Raw genomic sequence first — 24520 nt, forward strand, 5'->3', positions numbered from 1 at the left:
AGTAATGCTAATGGCTGGCACTTCGTGGAGTCCAGAAAGTACATATAGAAAACATAGCTTAAAGAATGAGAAGGATCAGTGATACTGTTTTTCATTGCCATTTATTGTAGAAAAATAAATATCTCTTCCTGTCACCTGGAAAGTCTGGAAGCCTAAAATTGTTTCAAAACCATCCTTGATTGCTAAGAAAGCAGTGCCTTTATGGTTAGATACAACAATTTGCGATCTCACCTCTGCTACCTTCGTTTCTTAAAACATGCTATATTGACTCTGTAAATTTCAGTTGTGGTTATTTTATTTTATTTTATTTTGAGACAGAGTCTTGCTCTGTCACCAGGATGGAGTGCAGTGGCACGATCTCAGCTCACTGCAACCTCTGCCTCCCAGGTTCAAATGATTCTCCTGCCTCAGCCTCCCAAGTAGCTGGGACTACAGGTGTGCGCCACCATGCCCAGCTAATTTTTGTATTTTTAGTAGAGACGCGGTTTCACTGTGTTAGCCAGGATGGTCTCGATCTCCTGACCTCAAGATCTGCCTGCCTCGGCCTCCCAAAGTGCTGGGATTACAGGCGTGAGCCACCATGCCCAGCCAGTTGTGGTTATTTTAATATAAATTTTTATACTTTGGTAAAGCTGTTTGCTCATTCCATCCTTAGTTCATTCATTGTTTGCCCTTCACATACTAAAAGCTATGTATTTGCTAGGGGTATAGAGGATAAAAACGTGGCCTCCAGTTGCTCACAGTTCACTGAATTAAACAGATAAATAGATCATTGTAATATAGTTTGGTGGAAGGGCAGGAAGATTTCTTGAAGAGATGGCAGCTCTGCATTTATAGGTTAATAAAATATAAGTGCATAAAGAATGGAAGATAAGCCATTTATGATTGCTCCTTTGTAGGCATCTTTGCAGTTTGCAGAATGTCAAGATATAATACAGCGTCAGGAGCAAGAATCAGTGCGCTTAAAACTTCAACACACTTTGGATATAAAAGTAAGGTCATCATAAATAGTAGTTTAAGCAAAAATAATGCCTTTCTTTGATATGCTTTTATATTCTCTTGTGTACCATAGATACACATTCAAGTATATTTCAACATTACTTGATACTATTAATAGCAATGATAAGCTCTGTGCATTGTTATATACTATACCTATCCTTTTCATATATCGTAACAGATAGAAGCACCACTATCCTTAGTTTAAAATAAGTGAGTGAAATACAAACAAGTTTACTAGTACCTGCATGGGAATACCCAAAGCAAGAGTTTTCCATGCCCAGGAGTCAAGCGAGTACAAAACCCTAAGTGCAAATACATTTGCTTGTTTGGGGAATAGCAAAAGTGATGTAATCTACATGACAAAACACGTTTTTTTAAAATCGTACATTTTAAACTGAAATATATGTCTATTTTAAGAAGTATAGTTTAAAGCTACAGACATATTTTTAAATCTCAATGATGGATTTTGTCTGTGAAATCAAAAAATACATTTCGATTTCACAATTCTTTATAATTGTAGGCTGGCAGTTATTTTGCTCACCTCTATATTGTTTTCCAGGAACTTCAGGGCCCTGGATACACCTCAAATTCTTCATTGAAACCACGCCTTCTCCAGCCAGCATCTGTTACTCGTTCTCATTCTAATGTACCATCTTCCCAGTCTACAGCCAGCTTCTTGTCTCATGTAAGTAACCAGTCTTATGATCCATTTTGCAAATGACATATATGTAAGTAATTTTAAATTAGAAAGAATTACACTAAAAATAATCTCTCTATATCCATAGCATTTTCAATTACTAGATTTTAGATTTATATGTTTTCCTATAAATTCAATGGAGTCCAGGTGAATAAAAATATTTTCTTCACTATTTGGTGTTTTCTTATCTTCAATTCTTTGGCTGTTTCCATCACAAGAATTTCCAGATTACAAAGCAAATAGTGAGATGGCTAAAATAAACATCACTTCAAAAGGCAAAGGCAAGTTGGTAGTATATTTAATATTCTACCAAAATGAAAATTATTTGCTCTATGTAGTTTCTTTGTTAACTTATTTATAACAGTTTTATTAATTATAAGACACTTTTATTCCCTTTAATTAAAATATTAGAAACTTTGGAAATTTTTTAGTTTAACCTTTTATACTTTTAATGCTTATAAAAAATATGTGCAATGTAAAATTCAAGCCTTGTCTTCTCTGAAGATATGTATTTATGAAATCACAAATCCCTTGCAACCAGTATTCAACTGTAAAGAAATAAGACATACCATAAATCACACATGAAAATCAATTAAATTAGTTAAAAGTCCTATCTTACATATAGCAACAGGATCACCAGTAATCTGTTGTTTCACCTGTACTATTTAAATGAAAATTGTGTACTGTTTAAATGACTAAAATGGAGTCCTCTCACACACTTATGATGTGTGCACTGAAAAATAAGCTATCATACAACAAAGAGTAGTCTATCAAACAATAGACTAATAATATTAGTGTTAGAAGTTAAGCATGTTTCTCTCTGGAGACTGGAATTCAGAGCTATGCAGGGCAAGGGTAGGAGACTGCTGCTTTTTAAGTGTTATGAAATCATTTTATTTTTTAAAATATGTACATGTTCCATTGATAAAAATTAAATTACCCTCCCCTTTCCAAAAATAATTTTGCAAATCAAACAACAACAAAGAACATTTGACCAGGAGTCACTGGAACCATATTTTTAACTCTTTGTGTGACCTTGGGCAAGTCAGTTAAACACATTGCACCTTGATCTTTTCCTCTCTAATGAGTAGTCTGGACAAGATGACCTCTAGGGTCACCAAGAAAGATTAGCTATGAAATTCTGTGATTTTTAATTACCCAAAATCTATTAGATTTTTCCTAGCAGCTTAATATATAGATTGTGCTTGATTATAAAGAATGTCATCCATCACTGAAAAAGTACTAGTCATTAGCTTGTTTAACTTTAAATTTTAACTTAAATATTTATTTGTTTATTTATTTATTTTTTCCTGAGACAGAGTCTTGCTCTGTCTCTCAGGCTGGAGTGCAATGGTGCAATCATGCTCACTGCAGCTTGAACCAGCCAGGCTCAAGCAATCCTCCTACCTTAGCCTCCCTAGTAGCTGGGACTACAGGTGCATGCCACCACTTCTGGCTAATTTTTGTATTTCTTATAGAGACAGAGTTTCACCATGTTGCCCAGGCTTATCTCAAACTCCTGGACTCAAGCAATCCTCCCACCTTGGCTTCCCAAAGTGCTGGGATTACAGGTGGGGGCCACTGCTCTTGTCCTCAACTTAAGTTTTTAAATAATAATTCTAACAGCAAACATGAACTAGATTTTAAAAATGTACTGTCAGACATGCTTTATACAATTAATTCCTTCTCTTAAAAATGTTTATTATATAATTTTACACAATAAAAGTAACATTCATTCTTTGTTTTGTTCACTGATGTTTGCCAAGTACCTATAACAGTGTCTAGCATATATTCAGTAAATATTTATCTCATGGATGAATGAATTCACTGTAGAACATTGTCTTCAGGTTTCCATTATTTCCACTGATAAGTCGATTGTAAATCTTGTTGCTATTTTGGAGGTAGTTTTTTCTCTGACTGTTTTCAAGATTTTCTCTTTGTTTTGGTGTATAACAGTTTGCCTATCATGTGCCTAGATGTGCTGGTCTTTGTATCTATCTTGCTTAAGGGTAGTGGTCTTCCTGATGCATGGATTGAAATCTCCATCAATTTGAGAAAATTTTCATCACTTATCTACTCAGTTTGTTTTCTCTACTTTCTTTTTTCCCTCTGGGACTCTAATCACATGTATTAATTGTTTTTTCATCATACCTTATACATCTTTATATTCTTTTCACTTTTGCCCATCCTTTTGTCTCTGTGCTTTTCTGGCCTATTTTCCAGATAATTAATTCTCCCTTCACCTGAGTCTAATGTATTAAACCCATCAATTAAGTTCTTCGTTTTAGAAATTGTGGTATTTAGTACTAGATTTCCATTTAATTAATGTTTTTTAACAAGATCTTTACAGAAATTCTCAGTATTATCTTTTACTTTTTTGTATTGTTAAGTATATATTATGGTCCAAATGTTTGTGTTTTCCCATAGATTCATATGTTGAAACCTAAACCCCAAAGTGGAACCTGTGGGAGGTGATTGGGTCATAAGGGCTTTGCCCTCACAAATGGTATTAGTGCTTTTTTTTTTTTTTTTTTTTTTTTTTTTGAGACAAAGTATCGCTCTGTTGCCCAGGCTGTAGTGCAGTGGTGCGATCTCGGCTCACTGCAAGCTTCGCCTTCTGGGTTCATGCCATTCTCCTGTCTCAGCCTCCTGAGCAGCTGGGACTACAGGCGCCTGCCACCTCACCCGGCTAATTTTTTTTTTTTTTTTTTTTTAGTAGAGATGGGGTTTCACCATGTTAGCCAGGATGGTCTCGATTTCCCGACGTCGTGATCCACCTACTTCGGCCTCCCAAAGTGCTGGGATTACAGGCGTGAGCCACCATGCCTGGCATTAGTGCCCTTTTATGAAAGAGGCTTGAGAGAGCTTGTTTGCCCCTTCTCCCATGTGAGGACACATAGAAGGTGCCATCTATGAGGAAGAGCTCCTCACCAAATGCTGAATTTGCTGGCATCTTGATCTTGCACTTCCCAGCCTGAACTGTGAACAATAAACTTCTGTTGTTTATAAATTACCCAGTCTAAGATACTTCCCTATAACAACCCAGAGTAAGAAAATAGCTGTTTTAAAAATTGGCACATGATGATTATATTATTTGAATCCCCTCTGAGCCTGTGTCGATTTTTTCCCTTGGTTTCTAGTCACGTTGTTGTTTGGTCTCTGCTTCCTCTTTAAATAACTGAGTCTGGACACTGTATGTGAAAAAATTACAGGATAATTTTGGGTTCTAGACAATTTTCTTTCTTTTTTTAATTTTTTAAAATTATACTTTAACTTCTGGGATACATGTGCAGATTGTGCAGGTTTGTTACATAGGTATACATGTGCCATGGTGGTTTGCTGCACCCATCAACCTGCCATCTACACTAGGTATTTCTCCTAATGCTATCCATCCCCTAGACCCCCACCCCTGGACAGGCCCTAGTGTGTAATGTTCCCCTTCCTGTGTCCATGTGTTTCCATTGTTCAACTCCCACTTATGAGTAAGAACATGTGGGGTTTGGTTTTCTGTTCTTGTGTTAGTTTGCTGAGAATGATGGTTTCCAGCTTCATTCATGTCCCTGCAAAGGACATGAACTCATCCTTTTTTATGGCTGCATAGTATTCCACGGTGTGTATGCGCTATATTTTCTTTATCCAGTCTATCATTGCTGGGCATTTGGGTTGGTTCCAAGTCTTTGCTATTGTGAATAGTGCTGCAATAAACATACGTGTGCATGTATCTTTGTAGTAGAATGATTTATGATCCTTTGGGTATATACCCAATAATGGGATTGCTAGATCAAATGGTATTTCTGGTTCTAGATCCCTGAGGAATTGCCCTACTGTCTTCCACAATGGTTGAACTAATTTACACTCCCACCATCAGTGTAAAAGCATTCCTATTTCTCCACATCCTCTCCAGCCTCTATTGTTTCCTGACTTTTTAATGATTGTCGTTCTAACTGATATGAGATGGTATCTCATTGTGGTTTTGATTTGCATTTCTGTAATGACCAGTGATGATGAGCTTCTTTTCATGTTTGTTGGCTACATAAATGTCTTCTTTTGAGAAGTGTCTGTTCATATCCTTCACCTACCTTTTGATGGAGTTGTTTTTTTCTTGTAAATTTGTTGAAGCTTTTTTGTAGATTCTGGAGATTAGCCCTTTGTCAAATAGATAGATTGCAAAAATTTTCTCCCATTCTGTATGTTGCCTGTTCACCCTGATGATAGTTTCTTTTTTTTTTTTTTTTTTTTGAGACAGAGTCTTGTTCTGTCACCAGGCTACAGTGCAGTGACATGATCTCTGCCCACTACAACCTCCGTCTCCTGGGTTCAAGTGATTCTCCTGCCTCAGCCTCCCAAGTAGCTGGGACTACAGGCATGTGCCCCCACGCCCAGCTAATTTTTGTATTTTTAGGAGAGACAGAATTTCACCAGGTTGGCCAGGATGGTCTCAATTGCTTGACCTTGTGATCCATCCAGCTTGGCCTCCCAAAATGCTGGGATTACAGGCGTGAGCCACTGCATCCAGCCTAGTTTATTTTGTTGTGCAGAAGCTCTTTAGTTTAATTAGATCCCATTTGTCAATTTTGGCTTTTGTTGTCATTGCTTTTGGTGTTTCAGTTGTGAAGTCTTTGCCCATGCCTACGTCCTGAATGGTATTGCCTAGGTTCTTTTCTAGGGTTTTTATGGTTTTAGGTCTTATGTTTAAGCCTTTAATCCATCTTGAGTTAATTTTTGTATAAAGTGTAAGGAAAGGATCCAGTTTCAGTTTTTTGCATGTGGCTAGCCAGTTTTCCCAACATCATTTATTAAATAGGGAATTCTTTCCCTATTGCTTGTTTTTGTCAGGTTTGTCAAAGATCAGATGGTTGTAGATGTGTCGCATTATTTCTGAAGCCTCTGTTCTGTTCCATTGGTCTATATCTCTGTTTTGGTATCAGTACCATGCTGTTTTGGTTACTGTAGACTTGTAATATAGTTTGAAGTCAGGTAGCATGATGCCTCCAGCTTTGTTCTTTTTGCTTAGGATTGTTTTGACAATGTGGGCTCCTTTTTGGTTCCATATGAAATTTAAAGTAGTTTTTTCTAATTTTGTGAAGAAAGTGAATGGTAGCTTGATGGGGATATCATTGAATCTACCAATTACTTTGGGCAATATGGCCATTTTCACGATATTGATTCTTCCTATCCATGAGCATCAAATGTTTTTCCATTTGTTTATGTCCTCTTCTTTTTTAAGATTTGTAGAAATCAAAATGTTTATTCACATAATTTTAAACTAAAGTTAAAGCTAATAAATCTTCCATGGTAATGACTTAAGTGCAAGTGATGCTTGGTTTTCTTTCACATTCATTTCTTTTCTTCTGAGTGAAGGCATATCAGTTATTCTTGAACAAGTCAATACAGCTCTGCAAAAGAGAGACATTGTTCCTGGCATGTTTTATTTCCAGTTCAGACATTTCAATTAGAATCTTCCTAAATGCTGCCATTCTCTTCGGTTTGAAATATATCAGTTCTTCTTTTGCAGATTCAGAAAGCTGTTCAAATTTCTGGCAGCAGTCCTGCTGGTGTGCCTCAGCCAACCTGACGTCTTTGCTCTTTAACTGGGTGTTATCCAGAGCTTTGTTTGAGTTCTCATAGTCAATGAGGGCTTTGGTGCGTCTGTATAAGAGATCCTTAGCAGCTTTGATGTTGAGCATGTAGTATCAGAGGAGCTCTCTTAGCTTCAAATCTTCATCTGATGAAACTTGATCCTCTGCTTTCCTAAGTTTTTCAAATAGCTCAGCAACCTTCAATAGGTACTTTTTGATGACTGTGGGCTCTTCTAAAGCCAGGCTGTATAAGCAGGCTGCAGTGTGGATATAGACATCGGCAACATTTTTATGAGATCTGGTCATTTTGTCAGCTTTCACACAAGAATCTTTGATCCTATTGTAATAGTTAATAAGGAAGTTCTTCTCTTGGTCAAAGAAGTCATCTACCTCCCTGACTCCAGTAAAAAGGAATTCATTAGCCTTTTCACCACACTTTTAAAGAAGCCACCAAACATCTCTTTAGTATTTTTCCGCCCAACACGTAGGCTTCCAGTTCTTGTTTCATCTTGGCAAATTCTTCTTTGGTCATAGACCCTTCATCTTCTCCCAGTTTCTGCATCTTCTCTTGAGGACCACTGAAGTTGGGCTTCATAAGGAGCAGGTGGAATAATAAGCCCAGCATAGTCTGTTGTTTCAGTAAGAGTGTCATGTAGCCACACAAAGTCTTCATGTTGCCTTGTAACATAAAACTCTGGGCTCTGAAATGTGGGCAGTGTGGTCTTTGTGTGCACTGTAAATTTGACTTTATCTCTCTCACTGAGTGCATCAGGTATGTCAATCTGAAGCGAGGGATCAACATTCAGGTCCACAGATACAGATCTCAGCTATTCATCAGCTTCCCAGCTGGGGCACATCAGGCACTGGCTGCAGGACAACCCTGCAGCTCTTGAGCTCCTGCCCACCGGTCTTCATAAACTCACTTTTGGTTCAGATTTCACTTACGACTCACTGTGGCACAAGACAATACCACCAGCAAAGCTGCCTCTTCAAAAGGTTTAATGGCTTACATGTTTGTGTCCTCTCTTATTTCCTTGAGCAGTGGTTTGTAGTTCTCCTTGAAGAGGTCCTTCACGTCCCTTGTAAGTTGTATTCCTAGGTAATTTATTCTCTTTGAAGCAATTGTAAATGGGAGTTCACTCATGGTTTGGGTCTCTGTGTGTTATTGGTGTATAGGAATGCTTGTGATTTTTGCACATTGATTTTGTATCCTGAGACTTTGCTGAAGTTGCTTATCAGCTTAAGGAGATTTTGGGCTGAGGCAATGGGGTTTTCTAAATATACAATCATGTCATCTGCAAACAGGGACAATTTTACTTCCTCTCTTCCTATTTGAATATCCTTTATTTCTTTCTCTTGCCTGATTGCCCTGGCCAGAACTTCCAATACTATGTTGAATAGAAGTGGTGAGAGAGGGCATCCTTGTCTTGTGCCAGTTTTCAAAGGGAATGTTTCCAGTTTTTGCTCATTTTTTTGTTGTTGTTTTCTAAAGTCTTCTCTTTATGTAGCTTTCTGTTCTTTCATGAATACAACACTTTCTTTGTTTGTTTTGTTTTTTGAGATGGAGTCTTACTCTGTCACCCAGGTTGGAGTACAGTTGCGCGATCTCAGCTCACTACAACCTCCGTCTCCTGGGTTCAAGCAATTCTCATGCCTTAGCCTCCTGAGTAGCTGGGATTACAGGCACCCCCTACCACATCTGGCTAATTTTTGTATTTTTAGTAGAGATGGGGTTTCACCATGTTGGCCAGGTTGGCCTCGAACTCTTGACCTCAAGTGATCTGCCTGCCTCGGCCTCCCAAACTATTCGGATTACAAGCATGAGCCACCATGTCCAGTGAATACTTTCTTGTTTCTCTTTAAGGATATTAACTTTGGTTTTTAAATAATTTTTTGTGTTACCTGAATTATTAATGTTTCTTGGAATTCATTGTTTTGTTTTTGTAGAGACTTTCTTTTAATGCTTGGTGACCCTTGGATATCCATTCATATTTAAGACTGAGGCCCTAAAAAGCTATTGAAAGCTTTGTGTAAGGTTGTCAGGGCTTTTCAACTGGTAGATGGTTAGGTATTGCTTTTTTATTGAGAGACCCAAAAGTTATCTATAGGTCTTTAGTCTTGGGCTGATCAGTTTCCCTAAAGAGGGATCTCTTATTCCTGACTTACAGGTATAAGTCTGTCAGAATTCTGTTAAGTGAGTGGGAGAGGAAGTCTAGGGTAACTATTAATATATATCTATCTATGCAGTCTCACTTAATACTCATATTTAACATTTGCAACCTTACTCCTGCTATACAAGATAGATATCTCTATGGAGTCCAAAGTCCTTTGGTTCAACCTTACCCAAAGGTTAAGCCTCTACATTCATTTAGGGGGAAAGAATGAGTAATCACCTGAGTATATGGAGACAGCTTCTGGGATTCTAACAGCTTCTTCCATAGACTTAGCCAATCCTCCAATTTTTCTGTCCTGTTTCTTATCCTGGACTTTGAAATACATGAAACCTCCAATTCCTGAGCCTTCTCGGAATACTCAGAGGCAGAGTAGCTTGCTTCACAGTGGCAGCTTCTGTGCAGGTACTTTAAGTTTTAACTTGGTTTTGCTAAATTAATTATGAATTATCCATTTGCCTGCCATCTTCCAAAATTTTGTTAGCATTACTAATCTAATGTTATCTGTCCTTTCCTCTTTATCCTTCTTAATTCCTTTAGTGTCATTAAAATGAGGCTCAGCATAGTACAGAAATTAATGCCAAGTTTAGAAGCAGAATATTACTGTTTGCATTTTCTACATTGCCCCTTCATTTATTATTTATGTTTATTTTAGTCTCTTTATTTTACAATTCTAATAATAGCTTAGATTTACTGAAAACTTCTTTGCCAGGCACTGTGCAAAGTACTTATGGAGATTAGTTCATTTCCTACAACTACTTAACATGAGGTAAGTGCTATTATTATACCTATTTTACAGACAGGGAAACTGAGGCTTGAAGAAGCTAAGTGACTTACACATGGTTTACACAGCAAAAAGACACTTGAGTCTGGGCGCTGTGGTTAATGCTTGAAATTCCAACACTTTGTGGGGACTGAGGCTGAAGGGTTGCTTGAGACCAGGAGTTTGAGACTAGCCTGGGCAAAGTAGTGAGACCTTGTCTCTACAAAGTTAAAAAAAAATTAATCAGGCATATTGGCATTTGCTTGTAGTCCTAGTCAGGAGACTGAGGCAGAAGGATTGCTTGAACCCATGAGTACAAGGTCGCAGTGCCTGGGCAGCAGAGTAGAACTCTGTCTCTCAAAAAAAAAAAAATAATAATAATAATAATAATTTCGGCAAGACTTACCAAGACAGCCTGAGTCCAGAACTTATGTCCTTAACTATTATACTGTACTGTTTCTCTACATTATACAGATGATTGATGTTTATAAAAATAATTTTAAGTTGATGATGTAAATAGATACCCTATATGAACTATTATTGTGTTTCATTAGTCTTTGTAAATGAGGATCACACAGTTTTAAAGATTCAAAGGCAGTTGAAATTATCCAGGTGATTTTCCTGTGTTAAAAGTAAGAAAGTAGGAAAACCAGAAAAGTAATATTGTGTAATTTGGCCCAGACTCAAACACCTAGAACATGTATGTACTGTATCTTTGTGTGTGTACACATATACACATATACATACACATACACATATATATAACTGATAGTTTGATATAGGAGCATTTTAGCTTAATATTTCAAATAGTGGCTATTTTAACATAAGAAGTAAAATATATCTAGGATGATAGAATTGATTTTGGTTGTGTATCAGATTCTATTCCTATGCGCTACCATTTGTTATTGCTGCGCTTGATCTTTGCCAATGGAATACACATGATGTGGGCAAGATTTTTAGCAACGGTTTATAACCTTTTTCCTGTTTCCTGCCCATCTATTCCTAATATATTATGTAAATAGTATACTTATATTCCATTTTATAACAATGCTCTAAAAGGAATATAAATATAAGAGATGGGTTTGGGGCAGATGTTCTCAAAATAGAATGGTTGAATTCAAACTGAATGAGATCAAGCTGTTATTTTTAGCTTTTTCATTTATCTTCTATCTTTGGAGAATGGAGACAGAACTGGTTGAGGAGTACACTCTCCCTAGGCCTTACTTATCTTACATCATGACTTGTAAGTTTGCCTGTAATAGACTTAAGGCCATTAGAAAAAGCAGTATTGGAGAAGATAGAAGTACATTAAAGATATAATTTATGAAAAATTTTAGAAACAAGTCTAACATAAAATGATTTCAAAGTCAATGATTTCGGAGTCAGAATGTAATAGGAAACTGACCAAACCACAAAATAAACCTTAAGCTTCACAACTTAATGTATAAGCTTATATTCTTCCCATAGCACAAAAAGCTTGTATAAGTTTTACCCTGCAAATATATGTGCCCTAGAAATAGCCTTAATGTGTATCCTAAGGCAGCAGTTCCCAACCTTTTTGGCACCAGTGACCAGTTTCATGAAAGACAGTTTTTCCATGGAACAGGTTGAGGCGGGGAATGATTTTGGGATGATTCAAGTGCATTACATTTATTGTGCACTTTATTTCTATTATTATTACATTGTAATATATAATGAAATAATTATACAGCTCACCATATTGTGGAATCAGTGGTATCCCTGAGCTTGTTTTCCTGCAACTAGATGGTCCCATCTGGAGGTGATGGGAGACAGTGACACCCGAAGTGTGTTGCTTATGTCCAGTCTACTCCCTAATCTCGTCTGGTTGCTGTCACTGCAGAAAACGCTGCTTCACAAAGATAGGATGTTGGAAATGGAAGCAGACTTTCCATGCTTTTGTAGCAATCTCAGGATATTCTGCCTTGACTTTAATCCAGAACATAGGGAGATTTGAAGTTGTCTCAAACATACTTTTAAAGCCACTGTCATTTGCAGTCTCAAGCAGTTGATCCTCTTCTAGCATGGACAAAGCCAATGCACCTGGTTTATTGAGAAATGGGTGATGGATCCATTCCTTCCCAGTTTGGGGGTCTTTTGTGGTTGGGAAGTAATGCTTAAACTCTTTCGAAAGCTGAGATAGGTGATCATGCACTAGCTGGGAGAAAGGAGGCCTTGGCACAGCCTCTTTCAAAATCTCTGATAATTTTGACACATGTCAAAAATTCCAGTGTTAACTCGTTGTTCCCATAATTCCAGTTTGACTTTGAATGCAGCCCCTTTATCTGCCAACTTGAACACAGTTGTTGTTCTCCCTTGAAGTGACAGATTTTGTTGAGTAAGTTGAATATGTCACACAAGTAAGCAAATTTTGTGACCCATTCTGTGTCACTGAAATGTGCTGCCAGTGGTGACTTTTTCCTAAAAGAAATCTCTGGAGTGACTCTCATAACCCAAAAACTCTAGTCAGTGATCTGCCTTTAGAAAGCCATCTCACTTCTGTGTATAAGAGAAGACGTGTATGCTCTGTGTCCATCTTCTCGCAGAGCTGTGTGAACAGATGAGTTAAAGGCATGTACTTTACTGTGGTTAATAATTGTAATCACATCCTGCAAAACATTGTTAAGTTCAGGTGACATTTTTCAGTTAGCCAGCATCTCTCTATGGATGACACAGTGCGTAGACTCACATTCAGAATCGACCTCTTTGAGCTGAGTAGTGAAACCAGAAAGCTGTCCAGTCATGGCAACCGCTCTGTCCATGCATATACCAACACAAAATGACTAGTTTCCCTGATATGTAATCATTCAAAGACTTGAATAGTTCTGCAGCTGTGATGTTGTTTGGCAGCAAAAGCACATATAACATGTGCTCCTGCACATCCTCCTGAAAAATATGTAGCATGAAAACAAGCATTGTTACCTTGTTGTCAAAATCAATAGACGTCAATCTGGATTGTGTACCATGGTGATTCATTAATCCTCTAACAATTGTGCCTCACTATCCTCTGCTATTTCATCTATATGTCTAGTTATGGTGCTAGCTGAAAGAGGAGCACATGTCACCTTTTGAACTGCAGCTTCTCCTGAAAGTTCACAACAAACATGCTTAGCAATAGGCAGGATCAGCTCTTTGCCAATAGTAAAGGGCTTCTTCACTTTCTCGATGCGTTTAGCCACTAAGAATGATGCTCTCGGTGCAGACACATTTGACGGAGTGATGGTGTTCAATAACTGCTTCTGTTCTTCATGTTTGCCATTTTTTTTTCTTTTTTTCTTTTTTTTTGAAAAACTCCAAAGGCTTGTCTTTTAATGTGGGGTGCTTTGTCTCCATGTGATAAAGCAGTTTTGAAGGTTTCATGGTTTCATTGGATAGCCGGTCACCACATATTATTAAAAAAGGGCTTGGAGAATGTGACTCACCTATTGCAATGAACCCGTAATTTAAGTAGGACTCTTGGTATTTTCTTTTAAATGCAGCTTTCTTTTCAATGCAGCTTTCTTTTTGTTGGCAGTCTTAGAGCCTTCTGCTGTCTCATCATTGGGTCTTTCCACCTTTTCAAAGAAGCTTTCCAGTGATTATTGTTTTTATCCATTTTGGCTAGGGTTAGCTTGTGGGCTTACCAAAACTGACTGAGACAAGTGTGCAGTGCAGGAAAGAGGTGCAGGCAAAGTGGTAAATCAAATAATGGGCAGGACACACATGGACTAAAATCAGTGTCTGGTTCTGACTTAAAGCCTGCCACCAGGTGCAGCTGTACAGTTGAGTACATCAACTCACCACTATAAAACCAGCCACCAGATGTGGCTTAATTGTTACTTGCCACATACTGGTAGGGTTTTGATAAGTCTGCAAGCAATTGATTTATTATGGTCTTTGTGCAGTGAACCCTCTCTGCTAATGTTTTTTGTTTTGTTTTTGTTTTTTTGAGACGGAGTCTCACTCTGTTGCTCAGGCTGGAGTGCAGTGGCACGATCTTGGCCCACCACAACCTCTGCCTCCCAGGTTCAAGCGCTTCTTCTGCCTCAGTCCCCCGAGTAGCTGGGACTACAGACATACACCACCATGCCCAGCTAATTTTTGTATTTTTAGTAGAGACAGGGTTTTGCTATGTTGGCCAGGCTGGTCTCAAACTCTTGACCTCGTGATCCGCCCACCTCAGCCTCCCAAAGTGCTGGGATTACAGGCGTGAGCCACTGCACCTGGCTTCTGCTAATATTAATCTGTACTTGCAGCCGCTCCCCAGCACTAGCATCACTGCCTTAGCTCCACCTCAGATCATCAGGTATTAGATTCCCATAAGGAGTGTGCAACCTAGATCTCTTGCTTGTGCAGTTCACAAGAGGGTTCGCACTCCTATGAGAATCTAATGCCACCCCTGATCTGACAGGAGGCGGAGCTCAGGCGGTAATGTGAGTGATGGGGAGCAGCTACAAATACAGATGAAGCTTCACCGTCCCATCACTCACCTCCTGCTGTGTGGCCCCATTCCTCACAGACCATGGGCCGGTACCGGTCCAGGGTTTGGGGACCCTTGTTCTAAGGGTCAAAGGACTGGGGTGGGGGAGAGCAGGATCCTTTGTTAGGCTCTGGTAACTTCAGGAAGAGCATGTGTTTATTTCTTTACAAGCCAGATAAGAGTTATATGTAACTATATTTTAGAACTATTTCCTAGCTGTTTTCTTTTCTTCTTTTTTTTTTTTTTCTTGAGATGGAGTTTTGCTCTTGTTGCCCAGGCTGGAGTGCCATGGCATGATCTCGGCTCACTGCAACCTCCACCTCCCGGGTTCAAGTGATTCTCCTCCCTAAGCCTCCTGCGTAGCTGGAATTACAGGTGTGCACTACCACATCCAGCTAATTTTTTGTATTTTTAGTAAAGATGGGGTTTCACCATGTTGGCCAGGCTGGTCTCAAACTCCTGACCTGGGTGATCCACCCGCCTTGGCCTCCCAGAGTGCGAGGATTACAGGCATGAGCCACCGCACCCAGCAGTGCTATTTTCTAATTTTAAAAAGTGTATTTTGCTCATGTTATAAATCAAAGTGTATTTCCTATGAATTAACCAATGAAGTATTTAACATGAATTAATAAAACCATTATAAGCTATACAAACATTAAAAAGAAGGATTGATAATTTTGACTAAATAAAAAGTAAATCGGCCAGGCGTGGTGGTTCACATGGGAGCACTTTGGGAGACCGAGGCAGGCAGATTGCTGGAGCCCAGGAATTGGAGACTAGCCTGGCCAACATGGCAAAACCCCATCTCTACAAAAAATACAAACAAACAAAAAAATAGCCGGGTGTGGTGGCGTGCACCTATAGTCCCAGCTACTCAGGAGACTGAAGCAGAATGATCAATTGAGCCTGAGAGGTCAAGGCGGCAGTGATCCATGATCGCTTCACCACACTCCAGCTTGGGTGAAAGAATGAAAGTCTGTCTCAGAGAGAGAGAAAAAAGACATTTCTATTGTTATAGTGAATACCCCAAAGTACAAGGTATAGGACACAGAAGAGGAAGCTTATTAAGAACTTCTGGAAAAGACATGAGGATTCTCAGTTGACTGCCTGCTCAGTCTCAGTTGGTGTTATTGTGTGGCAACAAAAAAGGTTTTAATGATAGCATCCAGATCAAGCAAGGGGGACAGCTCTCTGCTCGCTCAGACTTTTCCTGAATAAATTTAGCCTGAGGTGTGTGTTGGGAAGTAACGAGGGGGTGTATAAGTGTATTATAAAATAAGTATCATTTTTAAAGGGTTATGTTATGCTCATTGCTTATGACCCTAGGTGTTAGAACTGTGACAAGGGTTGGAAAGTGTATGAGTATGGAGGGAAGCTTTTCTTTAAAAGATGTGAAACTGTACAAAAATTAAACTGCCTTCTTTGATCTTTGGTGATCAAGCAAAGGCCAGATAAGCATATTACTGGAATGCCATAAAGAGAATTCTTCATCACTTCTGATATGGGAGTTGGACTAGAACCAAATGATTTTCAGGACCCCTCCAGCCTTGATATTTTTGTGATTTTATACCCAACCAAAGTATGGGTTATATGTAATGGAATATATAAAGACAATCATGATCAAATCAAGTCCTTGCCTCTGTGGAGCTTACATTTTCGAGGAGCAACATACATAGAGTTTGAAAGGTAAGTATTGGGATAAAGTCAATAAAAGAATGTCATAGGACTAATTATAATTAATTTCTAAGTGAATGGTAAATTGAAATGCTTTTTTTTTTTTTTTTTTTTTTTTTTTTTTTTGAGACGGAGTCTCACGTCTCACTCTGTCCCCCAGGCTGGAGTGCAGTGGCAAAATTGCGGCTCACTGCAATCTCCGCCTCCCGGGTTCACGCCATTCTCCTGCCTCAGCCTCCCAAGTAGCTGGGACTAGAGGCACCCGCCACCACTACCTGGCTAATTTTTTGTATTTTTAGTAGAGACGGGGTTTCACCATATTAGCCAGGATGGTCTCAATCTCCTGACCTTGTGATCCGCCCGCCTCGGCCTGCCGAAGTGCTGGGATTACAGGCGTGAGCCACTGTACCTGGCCAATTGAATGCTTTTTCAAACCTCATGTCAGCCAGCACAGTGGCTCACACCTGTGATCCCAGCACTTTGGTAAACCAAGATGCGTGGATTGCCTGAGTCCAGGAGTTTGAGCTCATCCAGGGCAATATGGCAAAACCCCATTCTACAAAAAAGTTAGCTGGTCATGGTGGTGCATGCCTGTAGTCCTCAGCTACTGGAGGTGCTGAGGCAGAAGGATTGCTTGAGCCTGGGAGATGGAAGTTGCAGTAAACTGAGATCATGTCACTGCACTCCAGCCTAGGTGACAGAGTGGGACTCTGTCTCAAAAACAAACAAACAAAAAAAAAACTTATGTATTGTAAAGCATCAGTGACTCTCAAAGAACCTAGGTGTCACAATGACAGGGGAGAACAACATATTTATATATGTTTATGGGTTTTACATTGCTCATTTATAATAAATGTCAATGGCTCAAAAATTTTAACAGTAATTGCCAAAGCTTATTTGATAAACTTTCTGGTGGGCAGAAGATGGGAAGATAAGAAGTCCAGGTTATAACTAAGGTGAGTGAATGTTGCCATAGGATAAGGTTTTCTTTATCAACTTTATGAGGTTTTATCCCATATTGGGTATTATGCATATTACAGTGAGGGCGAGAACAAAACCAGTGTTTGGTAAAATTGGATCATCTTTTTAGAGACAAGTGTTTTTATTCACAATTGAGAAAGTGATTCGGATCCTTATATTTTTAAGCAAATGAAGTCAAATTTAATAATTGAGTAGAGTGTAATTTATGAAACTTTAGACTGACTCATCATGACAATTTCAAGGTAAGATAGCCATCAGTAAACTGGAAAGACATACTTAGCACACATTCAGTTAGTCAGAACTCTTCATATCTTCAGCTGGATATTATATTGGTTTATTAGTGAAGTTGAGAAGAGGAGAATATGAGGATTATATTATACCAGTAACATCAGCTCTTCGTTGGCATAAACCCTAGACAATTAACGCCCAATGAATAAAAAATCTGCAGTGTTCATCCCTCAGCAGCCAATCTGTGTGACAGGTGTAACTTTTCAGTGGGGTGGACTCCTTCAGCTAGAATAGCTCAAGGATAGCCCGAGTCTACCTGCTCCTCAATGCACTCTGATCATTTGGTTTCCCCTCTTGATGTGCCTGTTGAAAATGTCTGTATTCCTTATTATATTATAAAGATTTATTGGGGAACACTATCAATCTGAAAATCTCATATTATTCTTAAACACCAACTAACACAGTTAGAAAATATTGGATGTTTCTTTCCTCATCAGTAAAATGTGGGGGGTAGATTAACTCATCTCTAAAGAGCTCCTTACTTCTCAAGTTCTGCTGCTTTATCAAATTCGCTTAGCTTTAAACAAAGTATTGAAAATTATTTTGTCCACGCGTACTTGAAAATATTTAATGACATAGTAAGGATGTTCATACTAAATTGTTAACGTTTTAAAACAAAAGTAGTTGAAAAATAAATGTATGTGGTTTGGCCCCATATGTGTATATGTGTCCACGCACATATAAATTAGATATAGTACTCTATTGATTATTTCCTGGTTATTATTGATTATCTCTGTGTAATAAACTTATGGGTGATGTTTTTGTTTTCCTCTTCTTGCTTTTCCATAATTTCTGTTTACCAGTTGTATTAATTTTGTGATAGGAAATAGCATAGGAATCTGAAAAAATAAGTGTCTTTGTTTGTAAATTGTTTTAATTCAGCACTCTACGAAAGCTAACACACTGAAGGAAGATCCAACAAGGGACCTGAAACAGCTTCTCCAAGAGTTGAGAAGCGTGATCAATGAGGAGCCAGCTGTGTCTCTGAGCAAGACAGAGGAAGATGGAAGAACATCTCTGGGAGCCTTGTATGTGGCTGTGTAAGGCTGTGTGCACACAGAATGGGAAAGCTCATCTCTTGAATGGTTTGCCATTGAGTTATTCACATGTTACTCTCTGGGAGGGTGAGGTTTAAATAACTTTAAAAGGTATCTGAAGTTACCACAGAAAACAATATGAAAATGGAGGAGTTAAGCAAATGTAAAACAACTTGACATTAAGAGAAAACAATACAGTCATTCTATTCAGAAAATACTTAGTGCAAGGTGTCACCCAAAGTTATGTTTGTAAATTTTAATTCTCAAAAGATTTTATATCCATAATCTTGTTGATTGAGACAAGGCAGAGCAGGGTTTATTTATCCCATTTTGTAAATGAGAAAAACACATCTCAAAAGGTCGACATGTCTGCAGCCACACAATTCAATGGTGGAGATAAAACTAGAACATTGAGAACTACATACTCTTCAAGTAGAAGATAATAGGAAATACTTCATTTTCTCTGTATTCATGCCAATGACTTGATTTGATTATTTCATATTAGTAAAAGATTAGATCCAAAAAGGATTCAGCCAGTTCAGCAGCCCTTCCTTGCACACAGCTACAGACATCAATGAGAGTCTCCTATTCTTTCAGAGAGTGGGTTTTACTTTTGTGTGTTATCATTTAGTTTAGCTTATCTTAAAGCATTTTGATATGGTATATATATTTTAGAGTTATAATAGCCCATTATTGTAATATTCATTTTCTGATTATATGACAAATACCTAAAAGTAATACTTCCTGAAATAATACCTATATATAAATAATCTCCAGTTTCTTATGATGTCCAATTTGTATATATTTACCTGAGGTAGCAAAATATTAGCTGAGTTTATCTAATTGTTAATTATTAGTAATAATAGTAAAACTTTAGTAACAGCCCAGTTACCTTAGTATAACATTACATTATCTGAAGCACATAACGTTGGAACTGTTCCACTAGCAACTCCAACGAACATTTTCATTTTCAGAGCACTTCCATTTTTGTCATAACTATAATATGCCTTCCAATCCAGGACAATATTATTACACTTATTTGACAGATTGGTAAACTTAGGCATAGATTAACATTCCTCCTCCTACGAAGCAGAGGAAAAGCCAGAGGTAAAAGTTGGAGACCCCACTCCCAGCACTGATCATTCTGAGGGATTACCAGGTCTTCCCTGATCAGCTTCCACCACTCTAGCCACTAATGATGGGCTTGGACGCTATTGGACTGTAGTATTGAACATGAATATATTTGGTCCCTACCTTTAAAGAGTTTATGTTAGTTTGCTATAATCCTATAAATGACCTTGTCACTAAAGCCTAAACTCAGCCTAAAGCTTTTAAGAATTCATAGGAGGAAACCATTTCTCAGTCGATGAACTCCAGAGCCCTTTGCAAAATTTGCTTAGAGGCCTAAAATCCACAGCTGTTGCTAAAAGAAAAATTGAATATATGTAAGCAATTGATTAGTCTAAAAAGACATGGATGAAATTGTGCTTTATATGATTAACTGAGAATTATATTTTCTATACAGAGAGGATAGGGTAAGAGATTGCATCACTGAATCCAGTCTGAGATCAGACATGTGCCATAGGTAAGAAGAATTTGAGATTCTGGATCAAATTAATTGTCCAACTGTTTTATATGTGACTTTGTAATTTGAGAAGTCTGTTTGGACATAAGTTTACATGACACTTAATGGGCATATTGGGTTCATTGTTTAACTGACTTTAAGAAAGATTCCAGTGAAATATACTGAAGTAATTTAGTTTCTAGAAATCAACTCAATAGATATTTTTTCTTACTTTAAAATTTGCTGATATTTATCCATATGAAGCTATTAATATGGTATGCCATACCAAAAATGGAAGATTTTTCCTCCATTTACACATATTTATAATGGCTTACATAACTTTTAAGAAAAGTATGGTTCAGAAAGAAACTATAAAAACTTCAGTTTAGGACTATAAGCACCTTATCGAAAACAATCCTATTTTCATCAATAATGGAATAGCTGAATTCTTAAATGAAAAATTTTTAAAGCAAAAAGAAGTGAAATCCATAACACCAAATAAGACCGTAATCAAAGACAGCTTTCAAAAATTGACTTTAGCCAAAAAAGAAAATAGGCTAATGTTAATTCATTATTTATCATAGTGTAAGACACTATAGCCATTACTCGAAAATCTTCAGTAGCTCCTCACTGCCTACTACATTAAGTACATGTCCCTCAGTCTGACATTGAAGAATCTCCCAGAGTGGTCACACAAATCTCCCTTGTGACCACTCTGTTTTCACTCCTGTATTATCCTCTGATCAAACCAGACTCCTCCTGATTCCCAAAAGTTCATTTATTTTTGTCTTCAAGCTTTTTCTCCATTCTGTTTCCTCCACCTGGAAGAGCCGATGCCCCAGTCTCACTCTTTTGGATCCATATCTATCTAAAAGTCATGTTGAGAGAAGCAATTTTATCATTAAGTTAATGTTTATGATTTATTTATCCAGCTGTCAGATGATATCATTTCACCCTACATAAGAATACATTATTTTTCTCACAAACTTTCGTTATATTGATAAGAAAATAACGTTGTGTAAGCTGTGATTTCTCCCATCCCTCTACCAACAGAAGCAACAACTCGTTGAGGGACTCCACTGAAGGAAGCAAATCAAGTGAAACTCTTAGTAGGTAGGAAACACCAGCCCCCATTTTCAAAATGTCCCTTTTACGACTATTCATTATTAATTCAAAAGATCTTTAACTGTCTGTAATGTGTCATGCACTGCAGTAGACCCTTAGAATATAGTGAGCAAGACAGATATGGGCCCTGTCCTCAAGTTACTTACAATCATGAGGTCTGTCTTTTGACAGACTGCCCGGAAGAACTTATTTTTCTCTTTTCTGTTTTTACCACCTAAATAAACAGAGATATCCGAGCCCTCTGTATATATTAAAAATTATGAACGTGAATTCTATGTTAAGATCTAGTTAGAGTAGGGACTAATTCATTGCTGTGTCTTCAGCACCAAGCATAATGCCTGCCACCTAGTAGCCATTCAGTAAATATTTGTTTAGTGAATGGATTAAGATAGTATTATAAATATTTTCTTACTATCTCTGCTACTTGATCAAAATACAATGAATTTGAATCTTTCTAAACGCAGTTGTCCCTTGGTATCCACGGGGGGGATTTGTTCCAGGATCCCTGCAGAGACTAAAATTTACAGATGCTCAAGTCCCTTATATAAAATGGCATAGTATTTGCATATGACCTACACATATCTTCCCATATTCTTTAAACCATCCCTAGATTACTTACAATACCTAATACAATGTAAATGCTATGTCAATAGTTGTTATATTGTATAGTTTAGGGAATAATGACAAGAAAAAAAAGCCTGTACATGTTCAGTACAGATACAGCCATCTTCTTTTTCCCCAAGTATTTTCAATTCACATTTGGTTGAATCTGTGATTGCAGAACCCATGGATGCAGACTGACCAAGTGTAAATCTTTCTTGTAGCCTAAAAGAAATGATGTTTTTATTTCCTTCTCACCTGGGTATATGATACTAAATCGTACCTATTAATAACCACAACTGTCAACTGCCTATGTTTTATTCTTATTATTCTTAATAAAAATTCTTGTTTTCCAGTTGATTTAGACTTGTCTCATTAGTCTAATCTCATGTATGAGGCAAGCATTATTTTCCCATAGAAATGAAGACTCAGATTGCTTAGCAACTTGTCAAAGTCATACTGCTTGAAAACAGTGGAGCTCAGATTTGAACTCAGGTTTAGCTGGTTCCTGAGCCCCTGTTTATGACCACTGTGTGCTGCCTCTGGGTACCCACACTGAGCTATTGGGGTTGGAGCCCAGTTCTAGGCATGGGACAAAGAGAAGCTACTTCCCTGAGAGTATTAAAGCTCTGCAGTAGTTTCTTCATGACTAGAAAAATCTGCTTCCTTCAGCAATGAAAGTACTGTAATACTTCTTTGTTCTGAAATTATGAAAAATAACTTTTTCTTTATTATAAAAAATAACCATATGCTCCAAAAAGTTATTGAGAAAACATGTTTTACATTTCAGTAACTGGGTTAATAAAATACAGCTAGATTCTCATATCTGCATATGCATTTAATCTGTTGTGATTAAATGCATATCAACTATCATGGAGCTTCCGGGAAACTCCACTGTACATTTGTGAGAGACTGAAAGTTACGAAGCAAATAACAACCTAATATCATAATGAAAATAGTTTTGACCTCACAAAACCTCCTGAAAGGGAACCACCTTGAGAACTGCTGTCATATTATTCTCATATTGGTACCCAACTCACAGAGAACTATGTAGTTTACTTCAACTTATATGTCTTATAGTTTTGTACACTGATACTACTAATGTTATGAGTTGTTGTTGTCATATTTATTTATTTATTTATTTGAGACAGAGTTTCTCTCTGTCACCCAGGCTGGAGTGCAAAGGCGTGATCTCAGCTCACTGAAACCTCTGCCTCCTGGGTTCAAGTGATTCCCCTGCCTCAGCCTCCTGAGTAGCTGGGACTACAGGTGCATGCCACCACACCCAGCTAATTTTTGTATTTTTAGTAGAGATGGAGTTTCACCATGTTGGCCAAATGGTCTCGATCTCTTAACCTCATGATCCACCAGCCTCAGCCTCCCAACCTGCTGGGATTATAGGCGTGAGCCACCATGCCCGGCCTGATTTCTTTATTTCTAAATGAGTCATTAAAATTGCACCTCTTAGAATCCATGAACAGATGCTGTGGATTTTATAGCTATTAGTACACAAAAATGGATTTTCTAATGAAGATTATATATTTTCATTATGTAAAATATTCATGGATTCTGAATACAAAAAGATAATGCAACTTTGAACCTACCTCTTAGAGTATTTTAGGACTTTAGGGTTATGATTGCCATCTTGAGGTTATATTTTAAGCCATCACATTTGCCTGTGTTCGCTTGCTTCTATCTATGAATCTTAGTACTGTGTTTGTGAAGTGGAATGCTTGCATTACCATTCTTATGCTTCCAGAGAGCCGGTCACATTGCATGCAGGAGACATGGAAGATCCCTCTGGTTGCTTCACATTTGCATCTGCAGGTGAGTTTCCAACGAAAGCACAGAAATAGAGCCTACAGTGTCTCCCCATTTCCACGAGGGTAAAAGCCAAAGTCATTGCAGTATCTTCCAATTCCTTGTTAACTCTCTGGCCTCATTTCCTGCTACTCCCTCTTTCATGCATTCTGTTTTATCCACCCTCAAACTGTTCCTTGAACATGTCAGGCAGCTTCCATGTTAGGGCTTTTATGCCCTGTTACCTTATGTTGCTAAAACCTCAGCTCCTTTAAAGCCTTTGCCCAGGTGTCACTTTCCCAGTGGGACTTAACTGTCATCACCGCATTAAAAGATCACAACCAGCCGGTGTGATGGCTCATGCCTGTTATTCCAGCACTTTGGGAGGCCAAAGTGAGTGGATTGCTTGAGGCTAGGAGTTCGAGACCAGTCTGGGCAACATGGCAAAACCCTGTCTCTAAAAGTAAATTAAAATAAAATAAAAATCACAATTTTCCCACACTTCCAGTGCTCCTTTTTCCTTTTATCAGTTACTCTTAGCATCTTCTCACATACTGTGTCACCCCTGTAAGACGAGAGCTGTGCAAGGGCAGATGTCTTTAGCCATTTGGTTCCTGGATATATCCCAGGTGCCTGGAGACTTCCTGGCACATAGCAGGTGCTGAATAAATATTGAATAGACGAAAGGAAAAGGAGAAGAATCGAGATGGACAGTTCTCCATAAAATTTCCAAAGAATTATAGATAAGATGATCTCATTTTTAAA

General features: G+C 38.1%; 1 protein-coding gene and 1 pseudogene across 1 annotated transcript in view; one reads left to right on the forward strand and one right to left on the reverse strand.

Annotated features, from left to right (window-relative positions):
- Positions 1-24520, forward strand: part of CCDC158 (coiled-coil domain containing 158) — a 115380-nt gene that overhangs the window by 75106 nt on the left and 15754 nt on the right. Inside the window, exons 18-23 of the mRNA XM_045392463.3 lie at positions 900-992; positions 1559-1684; positions 18512-18657; positions 20192-20251; positions 21284-21343; positions 23715-23782. Coding sequence (XP_045248398.1) covers positions 900-992; positions 1559-1684; positions 18512-18657; positions 20192-20251; positions 21284-21343; positions 23715-23782 — 553 coding nt within the window. The remainder of the gene's footprint in view (positions 1-899; positions 993-1558; positions 1685-18511; positions 18658-20191; positions 20252-21283; positions 21344-23714; positions 23783-24520) is intronic.
- LOC102127130 (sorting nexin-5 pseudogene) lies at positions 7037-8079 on the reverse strand (annotated as a pseudogene).

The sequence above is a fragment of the Macaca fascicularis genome, chromosome 5 (genome assembly GCF_037993035.2).
Source record: "Macaca fascicularis isolate 582-1 chromosome 5, T2T-MFA8v1.1".
Classification (NCBI taxonomy): domain Eukaryota; kingdom Metazoa; phylum Chordata; class Mammalia; order Primates; family Cercopithecidae; genus Macaca; species Macaca fascicularis.